Raw genomic sequence first — 14,309 nt, 5'->3', positions numbered from 1 at the left:
GCTAAACCTACCTGTGGAACAGAGTACATCTCCATAAATGTAAGATCAGCAAGATCAAGCCTGTGAGAAATTATGCTATTGATAGAGAATGGCAGGTACCATTCTCTATCACTAACATGTTTGGATATTCTGTGTGACTATGAGCATCATTGGGAACAAAGTGGAAAACAAGAACTTCAGAAGTTAGTGTCATCACACATTTAGTGAGTGGGAAAGGATGAAGCAGGTCAGTCAGGGTTTCATCCTTCATTTGTACTATATATATTACTATACATATATATTTTTTATATCTATATTACTATATATTGGTTCTTCAGAGCAGTTGTAACTGCAGTAGCCAGTAAGCACAGATAGTTCTGCAACAAAACATCTGTAACCCACCCTGTGGCTGTGCTGAACTAACCTGCGCCAGTGCAGTGGCAGTTGCCGTCAGGCAACCAGCATTGCACATTCTGTCTAAAACGTGCACGCAAATCATGATAGGCAGTCTTTGAGTCATGGTTTTGAGTTATAAAGGTTGAAATATGTAGTCATGACAGTCATGCTGGTCTTGTCAAGAAAATGAAAATGCCAAGGCGTAAGTGAGGCTGGATATTAATGCTTCCTCTGCTGTGTATGTGACTGTTCACCTGTGAAGCAAAATGGAATTCAGCTTGCTGTTCTGCAGTGTGGAAATTAACCAGAGGTAATAGAGCTAATAAATCATTAGTATATGGAAATAAAATGCTATTAAAGCCAGCAGAAAAGATTGTTCATATATATGAACAAGCTGCAAGAAAGGAGATGTTTTTTCATGCAGTGATTTCTTAAAGCAGGACCACACTTGTCTGTGTGGTCCTCTGCTGGGAGCTTTGGTCTCAGTAAAACATACCTCACAAAGGAGCCATCTCACTATTCCTTTTCCATGGTAAAGTGTTTCTAGAAATTGCTTTTCATAATAGAAGCATATATTCTGTACAACAGCAACCTAATTGTCTTTTGAGTTCTCTGAAGACACAAACTGCAGGCTGCAAATGACCATGGTAGTAACAATAAGCTACTGTCTTTTCTTAATTAGCAAACAGGCAGGAAAGGAAAACTGTGACTAGACTTCAGTGTATTATTTAGCAAGGCATACATCTGCTGTGTTTGGCACATCAAATGTGTGACTTACACAGCTTGTTCCAACCACACACTTCTTACAGTTAGCCCCATGTTTCTGCTTTTGCCGTGTAGTAGTGGGGGCTCTCCTGCACCGTACTTCAGGAGATCCAGTTCACCTAGCCAGCCTGCTCTGAGGAATGATGGCAGCTGCTTTTGATGGCTGTTTGCTGTAGTCACAATTCAGTGCATGTAACTAAGTGCATAGAAAGGGGAATCCCAAGATGCTGCTTGCTTCTTTCCTGTCACATGGTGCAGTTGTAGAGCCTAGCGTGCCGTGTTCACCAACATGGTAGAGCCGTCTCAAGTGTCTGTATAGATTATGTCTTAGCTACAAAGCTAGTGCCCAATCCTACAAATGCTGAATGAAACAGAATGTGTATAATTGAAGGTCAAACTGGGATGCAAAAATTTCACATACACCTTGAAGTATCCAAAATAACAAAATATTTTTGGCCTAGTCAATAGAAAAATGCACAATTAGTCAAGTTAGAAAAATGTCCATTTGATTGCTTTCCTTTTATTTGACAGCAGCAGTGTTTTAAAATCCATGTTTATGCATTTAACCTCTGGAAAAAAAGGGTTAAAGCTATTTTTTTTTTCTTTGAGTTACAGCTGCTCAGATTACCTCAGGAAATGCCCACAGTTTAAGTTTTTAGAGGATTGCTTTGTTTGCCTGTCTTAACTAATTGTGAAACCCAGTCATCAGTAGACAAATTTTTAAAAGGCTAGAAGTAAGATTGATTTTTGAAAGTGTATCAGTTATTGGCATGGGAGCTGGATCAGTAAAGAATTCAGAATCCATCTGTATATGAGGTTTTACTGTGGTTTGTTACACTGGAATAGTCACACTAACATTTGTTAGTGGAAGGCACTCTTTCTTGATCCTGAATACCCTTCAAATGCATTTTAAGCATGTCGAGACAGTTTATTATTCTAATGTCCTGACGGTGTAATTGGTAGTATACCATGTGCACAGTTGAATATTTATGAGGGGTTTATGTATTTTACATCATTATTGTTAAAAATGCATTGTAGCAAATTAGTGTTGTGGCTTCACCCTGTATTTTGAGAGTATGCATTGTAGTAGAACCATGCACTGATTGGCACTTTGAGTTAAATTTGATTTTTACCCTGTCTGACAAATAGTACCACTAGATGTCTGACTTGAATGCCAAACATCATCCCTACTAAACCTTCCTGAGAGCCAGAAAATTGCAAAATTAGCTCAACATTTAAAGGTGTGGTTCTCCTGAGCTGCTAGAGGCTTTGTGTCTTTACCAGCTTCTACAAAAAAGCATAGATGCTGTCTTAAATATTTGTCAGTATGTAGAGATTTGTCACTATTAGTTAAATCTCTTGAGTTTACTACAACCTTACTACTTTGCTCACTTCAATTTTAGCATTTAGTTTATATTTAAACTCAGTCATTGCTAAGAATATTCTTGCATGGAGTGATTTTTGTCACCTCAGAATAAGTGAAAGTGTTCTTCCTTCTGCCCAGTGATAGAGAAGATTCTTGAAAAGATAAGACAAAGGGGTATTAATGCTCTCTGAAAGGAGGTTGTAGTGAGGCAGATGTTGTTCTCTTTTCCCTAAGTGAGAGGATAAAAGGAAACAGCCTGAAGTTGCCCCAGAGGAGGATGCATAGATGTATTGCTAAGGGACATGGCTTAGCACCAGATTTTGTAGAGTTGGAGTCAATTATCCTAGAGGTTTTTTCTAACCAAAATGATTTTATGATTCTGTGATTCCTTATTCCATCTTTTACCTGGCTGAAAGCACCTGATCTTAGTGTGCCTCAGGCTACTAGTTATACAACTTACGAAGTAACAAGCATACTGTAATCAGCTATATTGCTTTACGATTTAGTGTGCTTCCCTAAAATTTTGAGTATTCATGTTCACTTAATCTAGAAAAAATATTCCAGACTACTCTAAAGACTAATGATGTACTTGTGGATTTGTATCTTAATTTATAAGTCCCTAATATGCGTACAAAGGACACTGAAATGACTGTCTCTCATGAAACAGTTAGCAAGTAGCAGTTTGGGATAATTGTTGTGAACCTTCATGAATGCCCTATAGAGAACTATGGTTTGGATGTAATTGTCATTGCTGAGACTGAAATCTTCACTGGAAGTTTTTTTTGATGTTCATAAAAGCCTTTTCTGGAGGAGGAGATGGGTCAGTTTCTTGCCATGTTCTTTCTTTCTATCCTTACTGCCCTCTTAGGTAATTGTTAAATGTGGGTTTCTGTAGAGTATTTTAAAATTGAGCATCATTATCTGGTATTATCAAAGATCTATTTTAGTCAGAAGAGAATGTATTGAGACATCTAATCCTACTTAAGATGATGAGAATAGAATTCTCTTCTCCCCTGGAGAAGAGGAGGCTCAGGGGAGACCTTATGGCTCTCTACAACTACCTGAAGGGAGGTTGTAGGCAGGCGGGGGCTGGTCTCTTCTCCCAGGCAACCACCAACAGAACAAGAGGACACAGTCCCAAGCTGCACCAGGGGAGGTTTAGACTGGATATTAGGAAGAAATTCTTCATAGAGAGAGTGATTGGCCATTGGAATGGGCTGCCCAGGGAGGTGGTGGAGTCGCCATCATTGGAGGTGTTTAGGAGGAGATTTGGTGGGGTGCTTGGTTGCATGGTTTAGTTGATTAGATTGTGTTGGATAATAGGTTGGACACAATGATCTTGAAGGTCTCTTCCAACCTGGTTTATTCTATTCTATTAGAATGGATATATATTTATCTTGAGGCAGACCCATCCAAAGAGTTGTATTTCTGGACAGAGTGTTGCTTTTTTTTTAAATTAATTATTCATTTCATACAATTATAAAAACCATAATTGGTAGCATCTTACAAACTCAACAGACCTTAGAATTTACTATTAACAGGTGTTCTTTCAGGAACTTGTGATCAGGCAGCAGATGCTTGCCTCCCAGATACTTTTCACAAAGTCCATTACTCTTAAGGTTTGTACTTTGGGGCTTCAACCATGTTTATGTGGCTTTTTTATTTGGAGATTTTTCTGTATACTTACAGGAATTATTTACCTGATCTCATCTCTTGACCACCTGGTTCATTCTGTGCTCTTCCTGACTGTTTCTGCTCGGGATGGGGGTGGCCTTCCCTCTGCCACCAATGCAGCCATCACAGTAAACATCCTTCAGACTGCTTCAGCTCCTGCCATATTTGAGAGATCCCGGTATGTGTTCTCTGTTCCTGAAGATGCACCTGAAGACAGCCCAGTTGGCACTGTAAAGGCCAGAGAGCCACCAAGTAAGTTGCACAGTCAGAGATTACACTGTGGTTTTGTTTTGACCATTAACTGGAACTATCTGCAGATAATTATTACAGTTTTTTAATACTTATCGTATTATTTATTCAATCTGTCAAGCATTAAAGTGAATTTACGACGATATTTACAGCAGCTGGTGTAATCATTACTGTATTGGCATGCTCTTCAAAATAGATAGACATTTTTGGTACTCTTCGTGGTGGTCCATGAGGATTAACAACTGCCTCTATTTTATTCCAGATGGATTGCTGGGAAGCATGTTGTGAAGGTATAACGAAGAGTGTGCAGTGGTGTGGCTTACATTAAAGCACTAGCTATGAAAGACAGATCTCAGAGCAGTACTTACAAGCAGACAGTATTCAGAAGTTTCAGAGAATTTATATGAAGGGTTGCTGCCAAAAAATCCCCAAACAAACACCACTGCACTTTGAATCTTGAACAAAATCAACCCCCCAGACATTTCCCCAGATTAACTTCTGAAGTCTGGATGAAGGTTTATGGGACCTTTTGAAAATTCATTTAATTTATTTGTTGATTTGGATTTTTTAAAATTGTTATTAGAGGAAGATGGGTTAGCTTCTGTGAGACCATAACCATAAACAATCCTGTCGTGAGAGCCATATGTCATATAATGGTTTGGAAGTAACCTTAATGATCATCTAGTTCAAATCCCCTTGCTGTGGTCAGGGGCACCTATCAGAAGACCAGGTTGTTCAAAGCCACATCCAATCTGGCTTTGAACACTTCCAAGGAAGGGGCATCCACAACTTCTCTGGATATGTGTGTGTGTATATATATAAAGAGCGAGAGATTAGATAGACAGACACACGCATATATGCAGTTCCTGTGCAAAGTAGTGGGAGCTGTGTAACAGTTTAATGATGGATCTGTATGTGTAAGGTAGTAAAGACAGAGGTTTTATGTAAGTTTAATTAGTCTGGTCCTTTACAATTGTCCTCAGGGTAAGGTAGCACCTGTGGAGTGGCCTTGGTAATAGGTCTGAACTTTTAGATAGCTTTTGCTTTAGGTAACGTCTGATGTATAAGTGCTATAGCAATGGTAATCCATGACTGGTAAATTCAGTAAAACAGAGTTCTTTCAGAGAACTGACATCTGTTTCATTACTTCCTATAGTGAATGCCTGCACATAATGAAATTGTCTGTAAAACTAATTTATTGGAGTGTTTTTTCTATATTTTAGATCAAGGAAATCCAAAAGGTTTCATGCTTTTTTGTGTGTAGAGTTTTACCATACTGGGGAGATAAAAATCAAACAGTGCACGAATGGGCAAATTATATACAGTCAGATGAAGCCTGTGTGGTAGTGTTTCTTTTACTGAAGGGCTCCATGGACAGGAAGAAGGAAGTATTAAAAAACCCAGAAAAGTAAAACATCTATGTAGTTTACATTTTATTCTGATGGATTTAATGATACTCATTCTTCACAGATGTTCTCACCAACTTTCATGTTACTACTTTTGGTTTTGGTTTGTTTGTTTGGGGGTTTTGTGCCTTTTGTTTTTTAACTTTTTTTTTTTCAATCTCCATTTCTAGATTCTTTAGAAGTAGTTTCTTACAGAATTTCTTCTGGTGATCCACATGAAAGATTCTCTATTGACCCCCGGTTTGGTATCATCTGCACCAAAAAAAAGCTTGACCACGAAACTCAGTCTGTTGTGGTGCTCACCATTCAGTCACAGTTGGGTAACTTGCCTGTCTACAGTAGCACCCAGGTCAACATATCTGTGATAGATGTTAATGACAATCCTCCAATGTTTCTTACCAAATCTGACGAGGTAATTATTTCACATACCCAGCCTCCTGGCACTGCTGTCTATATTGCTCATGCAGAAGACAAGGACAGTGGCCTAAATGGGGCAATCAAATACAGTATTGCAAGCATGCAGTCAAATGCATTTAGCATTGATCCAAGCCTTGGAGTGGTAAACCTCACCAGGACAGTGTTTGCAGATAAGCAGCAGGAATATACTCTACACATAGCAGCTGAAGACTGTGGAAATCCTCCTCTGACTTCTGTGCTGATGTTGACAGTGATTATTGAAGAGAAGAAGATGGCCCCTACTTTGGTTTTTCAAAACTTGATGTATCAAATAGAAATCAGTGAAGCAACCTCTCCAGGTGCCCGAATCCTTCAGGTTCAAGCCCACTCACTCGAACCACACAGTTTTACCTCTAAGCTGACATATTCCTTAGAACCTAGCACAGATTCCGTTGCATTTGGAATCAGCTCTGATACTGGCTGGATTTATCTTCAGAAACCTTTGAACTATGAATGTGCACAGATACTAAGTTTTAGAGCCCTGGTCACCACCACCTCCAAGGATGAAAACCTCAGACAAAATGCAAGTACAGCAGTAATAGTTAATGTCCTAGATGAAAATGATAATTCTCCCATGTTTATGCATGACAGCTACTTCTTTGAAGTGGAAGAAAATCCACTCCCAAGGGGTGTGGTTGGCACCGTTACAGCAGTTGACAAAGACTCAGGAAGAAATGGGCAACTTTCCTATTTCCTCTTATCTGATGGAAAGTATTTCAAGATGAATTCCAACACAGGTAGTATTTTTTAATTTGTAATATGCCTAATACTGCTTTTGGAAAGCATCCTTCCTTAAGAGAATGGAAGTAAAACGTAAAGCTTTCAAGAACTTCTGTAAATCTCATGAGTTTGATATATGTATATTCCAACCTAGAGCTTCACAGTTTGGGGAATGAAATAAATCTAATACATGTCCATGTAGATTGAACTAACCCTTAGGACTTCACTCTGGTCACTTGGTTGTAAAGTTCAGTGTTTGTAACAAATTAAAATGAGTTTTAAATTACAGCTTTAATAGGTAACTCTGACATTTGATAGTTACAGTGATTGAAAATTTGTGAAAACTTCTGTTATGCCAAACCTGAATTACTAAATGTACATGGCACTACAGAAATCACATTGACTGCAAATTTTCACTGCACAGTGTACTCTGCAGTAGGTTGCAAATCCTTGAGTACTACATACTATGTCCACACAGTATAGCACTATCGAATACAGCATGGGGAGCCCAGAGAATGGAATCCTATAAGGAACACAGGCATTGTAAATAATCCAGTTTAGCAAAGTGATCTGTAATGATCAAAGATCGGCTGTTTAAAATTCCTGTTCTCAAATGTCTTGTCCTCATGGGGCATGAACAGACTCTCCTAGAACTTCTCTGTATGAATCTCAAAGTAAAACTCTCATTTCAAAGCAGTAAGATGTATCAGAAAACAGGTATCATTAATACATGTCAAATTAAATGTAGTTGTGTGTAGTAAGATGAATGCTGACATATCTTTCTTGAGCTGAGGGACCCAGAACTGGACACAGGACTCAAGGTATAGCCTAACCAGTGCTGAGTACAGAGGCAGAATGACCTCCGTGCTTCTGCTGGCCACACTATTCCTGATACTGGCGAGGATGCCATTGGCCTTCTTGACCACTTGGGCACACTGCTGACTCATGTTCAGCCTACTGTCGACCAGTACCCCCAGGTCCCTTTCTACCTGGCTGCTCTCCGGCCACTCCAACCCCAGCTTATAGCACTGCATGGGGTGGTTGTGGCCAATGTGTAGAACCTGGCACTTAGGCTGATGAGGGGTTTGGAGCACAAGCCTGGTGAGGAGAGGCTGAGTGAGCTGCGGTTTTTTAACTTGAAGAGGAGGCTCACGGGAGACCTTGCTGCCATCTACAGCTACCTGAAAGGAGGTTGTAGCCAGGTGGGGGTTGGTCTCTTCTCCCAGGCAACCAGTGGCAGAACAAGAGGACACAGTCTCAAGCTGTGCCGGGGGAGGTTTAAGCTGGGTGTTAGGAAGAAATTCTCCACAGAAAGAGTGATTGGCCCGGGGAGGTGGTGGAGTCACCATCACTGGAAGTGTTTAGGAAGAGACTGGATGAGGCACTTGGTGCCATGGTTTAGTTGATTAGATGGTGTTGGGTGATAGGTTGGACTTGATGATCTCAAAGTTGTTTTCCAACCTGGTTAATTCTGTATAGTAACTATCTTACTCTTTCTCCTTCATTTTCATTGTCCATCAGGTGAAATCATAAACTGGGTTGCGCTGGACCGTGAAAAACAATCTCATCATCAGCTGACTGTGCTAGTGACCGACCACGGCTCCCCACGCCTCAATGCCACCGCAGCAGTGTACATCGTGGTGAGGGACCTCAATGACAACCAGCCCCGCTTCCCGCAGGCGGGGCCTGAGCAGGAGCTGCGCCTCAAGGTGAGTGCTGCTGGCTGGTGCATTGCGTGCTCTGAGCACCACCCTGTGGCAGGAGCCCAAACCCCTTCTCCTGCGAAATACTGACTGTGCAGCACTGAAACAGAAAGGTCACCTGTTTTTAGCCTGGACTCGGGCATGCTTGGGAATTTCACCACATGGTTACACTTCTCCACCATGTACACAGTTTGATGTAAAGGATATACATACAGGTACAATTTTATTGGTGCATGCAGTAGAATCTCTTAATTTCTGACCTGTGAGTCTGCTGAACTAAAGATTTCTGAATCAGCATCCTATGCAGACCATAACTGAGGATGGCTAGAACTGTATTATTTAACCTTTTCCTGAAATGCGTTTTGCACTGACCTTCCATATTACTGAAATGGAAAACGGAGCAACAGCTAAACTCCTGTGTTATGGCAAGGAATTTATTTTAATACTTGCTGCTATCCCTGTATATTTGCAAATTATTTCTAAACTTCTTGATGACAGGTTTTGGAAGGGCAGCCACCAGGGACACTTATTACCACTATCTTTGCAAAAGACTTTGATTCTGGAAACAATGGTGTTGTACTGTATTCAGTAGAATCAGGTAAGAATTTAAAGTGCTATTCATAAGAAAAGATACACTGAAATTCTGCTGTGCATAGACACAGAATATTATGCCTGTTAGAATAAAGATGCCTGTGTAAATAGGAATCAAGACCATCATATGTCTTACGAAGTATCTAAGGAGATGCAAACAGCTCCCTTTCCTCCCTTTCCCCTCTGCTGCATCTTCCTAAGGGTTTGGTTGCTTGTGTGGCTTGACAGAATGTTCAAACAGTACTCGGAAAAGATCAGGACTGTGATCTTATATTGTACAATTTAGTTTCAGTCGGTTGTTCAGCAAGAGAAAGATGGTCTCCCTTTTCTCATGACTACTTGAAAATTTTCCTGCTACAGGAATGGTTCACAACAGTCTGAGACAGTGATTAGATGGGTCAGCAGATAATCTGGGCAAACAAAGAGGCTTGTGGGTTTAGTTCATGTCTCACCCTTTGTTTAGCACTGTTAGCCTGATAGAGTTTGGCTGCTTGAAAAGACTTCTCTCTTCCTACATGTAGTAGTTCATTTCTGGTGTAAGCTGTAAAATCTGGTTTTGTTTGCAGTGAAATCAGTAAGAGAGCAGTCATAAATTAGATCATAAGTGGAATTGGGGCATTAATAGTGGTAAGAGACATTGATGCTATCTCTGGGTTTGGCGCATACCACTTGCTACACTTCTATGAAAAACAGAACTCCATTTGTAACCAGGAAGAAAACATCTGGTCCTTCTGCTTTGCTTCACTATTGGTTCAAACCAGCAAGATGTGCCAAGAATAGAACTATTTCTTCTAATACCTGCTCTATTCTACCAACAAATCAATACCTTTTAAGCCTATGATAATATACGCATAGAGCCTACAGTTTTATCAGAGCAAGAAAACGTTTTCAGTGTTTCCATCCACATGGTGCATTTCCTCAGCTGTTCTTTTCTGTGAAGGCAGAGCTCAAATGTGAGCTTGGTTAGTTTAAACTTTCTACAATTGTTTGTCACTGCCGAGTAACGAACAAAATACTGCAAAGCTACATTGCTTCTCACTGTAGCTTCTTTTGCGGAGGCTGAAATTACCAAAATATATCCACGGGTTATGCTATACTGTCTGTACAAACCCTTCTGACTTCTGTGGAGTAATAGAAGGACTTTAAGATCCAAACTCACAAGGGCCAGATGACTGATACTGCTCTCTTCCACTAAGAGATGCTTTAAAAATGAGAAATTTTTTAACTGTGTTGGAAATTTTACAGTTGAAGTATATGCAGATCATAAGTAGGTTTATTTTATAAGTTTATGGTCACGCTATTATTCTCTTAATTTGGATGAAAGTGACTGCCTCTTTCAAAATGAGATCGAGAGAATTGTAGACTTTCGCCTTGTAGATAATAATATTTTGCATGAAATTACCCCCGCCTTAAGAATAGGAATGTATACATAAGTATAAAACCAAGAAATTGACTATACAGCTCTTAGTTTGACGGGTGATGGGCAGGCAGTAAGGAACATGTTCTTCAGAAGTTTCTGCCTGTCCATTCATTTAGCTCTATTCCCCTCTTTCAAACAGTGCATCAAATTTTCTTACTGGCTTCCCTGTAGAGCCTCAGAGGGGAGTAAGAACAAATTCAAGTTGTAAAAGTGACTAGCAACACAAAATACAACTGTCTTGCAAGTGCTGTCTCTAGAAAGAACAAAAGGATAAAAACAGACTTAAAAAAATCCAAGCCCTTCCAGCCTTGGAACCAGATACTTTTCCTGATGAACAAATCCAGAAACAGCTGAGCTTCTCTGATACTAATTTTTGTTGTTGTTGTTAGTTGGCTCACAGCCTTTAACATCTGGTCTTCTGTTTCATGGTGATGTTCTTGCCTGATATATTTAACATAGTAATTTCTAGTTCTGGGACATTGTTCAAGACTAAACTATGAAGAAGCAATATGATCTGATTTACAGCCATATTCATTAAACACAAAGACACCAGGTTAATTGGAGGACTGCATGCAGACCAGTGCTCTCTTCAACAGCTGAGGCATGGCCACAAGATTAAGAGCTACAAGTATCAGTGTCAGCTGTTACAGAGTTATTGAGTAATTGTTAATATTCTTGAGACCTAAAATAAATGCCAAGGTAGCAGTAACAGATTACTCTATGCAGGAAGGCTAATGGCAAATGCTAGTAAATTACATAAGTAAGAATCAGTGAAAGAACTATGAGGTTTACACACCAGCTGAATTTTAACCTTCAGAGAAGAATTGGGGTTTTTTTCAAAATGTCCCTTGCTCTTCCCAGAAAATGCAAACATATCATCCTTAAACATTCATGGGTATAGAAACCATCATCATATGGCCATACCTCCACTTTCGTGTTATCAGTCAAAGTGTAACCTCATTCAGAGTGAGGTAAACTGTGTGTACCATTCCTCAGTGATGATGGCAATTGTGAAGTGAGTTATCTGGCCTTCTTTGTGACTGTCAGTGGGTTATAGAGTAGCATTTATAACTAGTCTGTATAGTCTGTATTTTTAATGCATCATAAGCTATTGCTTTGTGTGTTAAGGAATGACATTGTTAGAAATTTCTTTTCTGACCAGGTCTCTTTTAATTTATTAAAGAAAAATAGAGATTCTGAGAATTGTTTTTTCCTCCTATCAAATGAACTTAAAACCTTCAGAACTTCACTTGAGTGTGGTTATCTCTTCTGATGCTTGAAATGGAAAATAAGTATTGGTCTTTATATTATTAAGAGGTACTGGCTGCCCTCATCACTGCTGAAACAAGGGTGGATTCTTACAGCCTCATGCTCAGATAGTAGTTATTTACTTGCAATGATTTCGTTTTTTGACTACTTAAAAGTAGAGGAGGCTCAGGGGAGACCTTATTGCTCTCTACAACTACCTGAAGGGAGGTTGTAGACAGGTGGGGGCTGGTCTCTTCTCCTAGGCAACCACCAACAGAACAAGAGGACACAGTCTCAAGCTGCACCAGGGGAGGTTCATACTGGATGTTAGGAAGAAATTCTACACAGAGAGATTGTTTGGCCATTGGAATGCGCTGCCCAGGGAGGTGGTGGAGTCACCATCATTAGAAGTGTTTAGGAGGAGACTTGATAGGATGCTTGGTTTAGTTGATTAGGTGGTGTTGGATGATGGGTTGGATGCAATGATCTTGAAGGTCTCTTCCTACCTGGTTTATTCTATTCTTTTTTTTTTTTTTTTTTTAATTCACTTTGGTCACTGGCTCAAATTTGGTAGAGAAATGAAAGGCATAGTTTCCATGCACTTCTGTTTGGTGTTTTTTTCTTGTTAGTTCTCCATATCAGTTATTTAAAATGTCAGTTTCAGCAAAATATTATAAATATATGCATGCAATTCATGTTGTTCCCTTTATCATATCTTCTCTGCCTTTTTTGAGCTGGGATTTTGTGTAACAAAACTTTACATGGAACAAAACAGTGTGTCTGTGGATATAGACATACTGCTGGGACCTAAACCAGGAAATTAAACCAAAAGCTATTTGTGAGAATAGTAACACAGCAGCATTAGTATTTTGAAGCTGTCAAGAACAATGCAGAGTGTAGAACTGTCTTGTTCAATACAATTACCTTTACATATTGTTTCCTTCTGTTGGCAATTTCCTTGTTTTCTTCCACACTGCAAGAGTCAACCCAGAGGGGACTCATGGAGCATTAGAAACCCATAGTCAGTCAAAAATATAAGAACAATATTGAAAGCAACTCTTACTTGTTGATTGTGGAAACCCTGTTTCATAACTAGTCTGCTCAGTGCTTTTTTCAAATTCTGCAGGTGCAAATATTTTACAGTTGTCAGTGAGGTGATGGGAAATGAAATGGAACATCTGTATGTGCAGCTGACTAATTTACATGGGTTGATTTGGAGAGCATAAACAGTTTCATGCTCACTTAGGTGCATACAGAAATAGAGTTCTTTACGGGTGTTTTGTGTGCTGCATCTGCACTGAATTTCTTTTTACCACAGCTGCTTATTGGAATAGCAGCTGTTATTCTGCATGACTTTGTTTAGCCCAGCTTATTAAAAATTCACATAGCAAAAAGTCGCTTGTATAGTATTCTAAGAGAGAAGTAGTTAAGGCAAAGCTGGGTTTTCTCACTTTTTGATAAGGGGTACCAAGTAATAGATACTTTCCTAACATTACAAAAAAATTGTGCGTCATTTGTATTGCGTTCCATGAAAATGGGGCAGGTCGGAGGTCAGTCTCTTTTCCCCAGGTAACAAGCACTAGAAGAAGAGGAAACAGCCTCAAGTTGTGCAGGGGAAGTTTAGGTGGGAAAAATTTCTTCAGTAAAAGGGTTGTCAACCACTGGAACAGGTTACCCACAGAACTGGTTGAGTTACTGTCCCTGAAGGTATTTAAAAGACAGGCATGGCATTTTGGGACAGGATTTAGTGGTAAGACCTGGTAGTCTTAGGTCTACAGTTGAACTTTGAATTTGAGGATGTCTAACAACCTAATTGATTCTATTAGTAATTTTGATTACAACTTGCTTGTTACTAGCATGTGGCCAATCCTTGATGATGAATATAAGTAATTTCCAATATTCACATGTTGCTCTGAAACAATTTACTGTTTTATCTTCCCCCAGTTAGCTTCTGGTTCAGAGCACAGGCAGGAAAAGCAGCATCATTGCAGATACGGAATCTTAGGGCTCTTGTCCCACAGTCTGCAAGGGACATGAGCCAGCTGTGCACTCTTCATGGCTTTGCTTGACCTTTCATGCGCCTTCAGAGACCAAGACATGGTTCTTTCTCTCACTCTGCTTGCCAGCTTGTTTTGGAAGTACAAGTACCAGTCCTTCTGCTTTCCTGATGGTGTGAATAAAGCAGTTGCTTTAGTACTTCATGGAATTTCTCTCTGTATCTTTCAAAATTCAGACTAAGCGGTTTATAATAACTAGGTACTCTGTGAAGGAAGAATTGAACCCAAAGAAGCAGAGATATAGGTGAATGCAGCAGGTTCCCTTTTCTTCGGGTCCTG

The 14,309-nt window shown here is 39.7% G+C and overlaps 1 protein-coding gene across 1 annotated transcript in view; it reads left to right on the top strand.

Moving 5' to 3' along the window:
* DCHS2 (dachsous cadherin-related 2) overlaps positions 1–14,309 on the top strand; it is a 92,418-nt gene that overhangs the window by 45,860 nt on the left and 32,249 nt on the right. The window contains exons 4-7 of the mRNA XM_054175634.1: positions 4,196–4,432; positions 6,006–7,028; positions 8,533–8,720; positions 9,213–9,312. Of these exons, the coding sequence (XP_054031609.1) occupies positions 4,196–4,432; positions 6,006–7,028; positions 8,533–8,720; positions 9,213–9,312 (1,548 nt within the window). The remainder of the gene's footprint in view (positions 1–4,195; positions 4,433–6,005; positions 7,029–8,532; positions 8,721–9,212; positions 9,313–14,309) is intronic.

Source organism: Dryobates pubescens, chromosome 1 (genome assembly GCF_014839835.1).
Source record: "Dryobates pubescens isolate bDryPub1 chromosome 1, bDryPub1.pri, whole genome shotgun sequence".
In the NCBI taxonomy this organism is placed as follows: Eukaryota; Metazoa; Chordata; class Aves; order Piciformes; family Picidae; genus Dryobates; species Dryobates pubescens.
The sequence above is the reverse complement of the archived record's forward strand: the minus strand, read 5'-3'. Positions and strand labels throughout refer to the sequence as shown.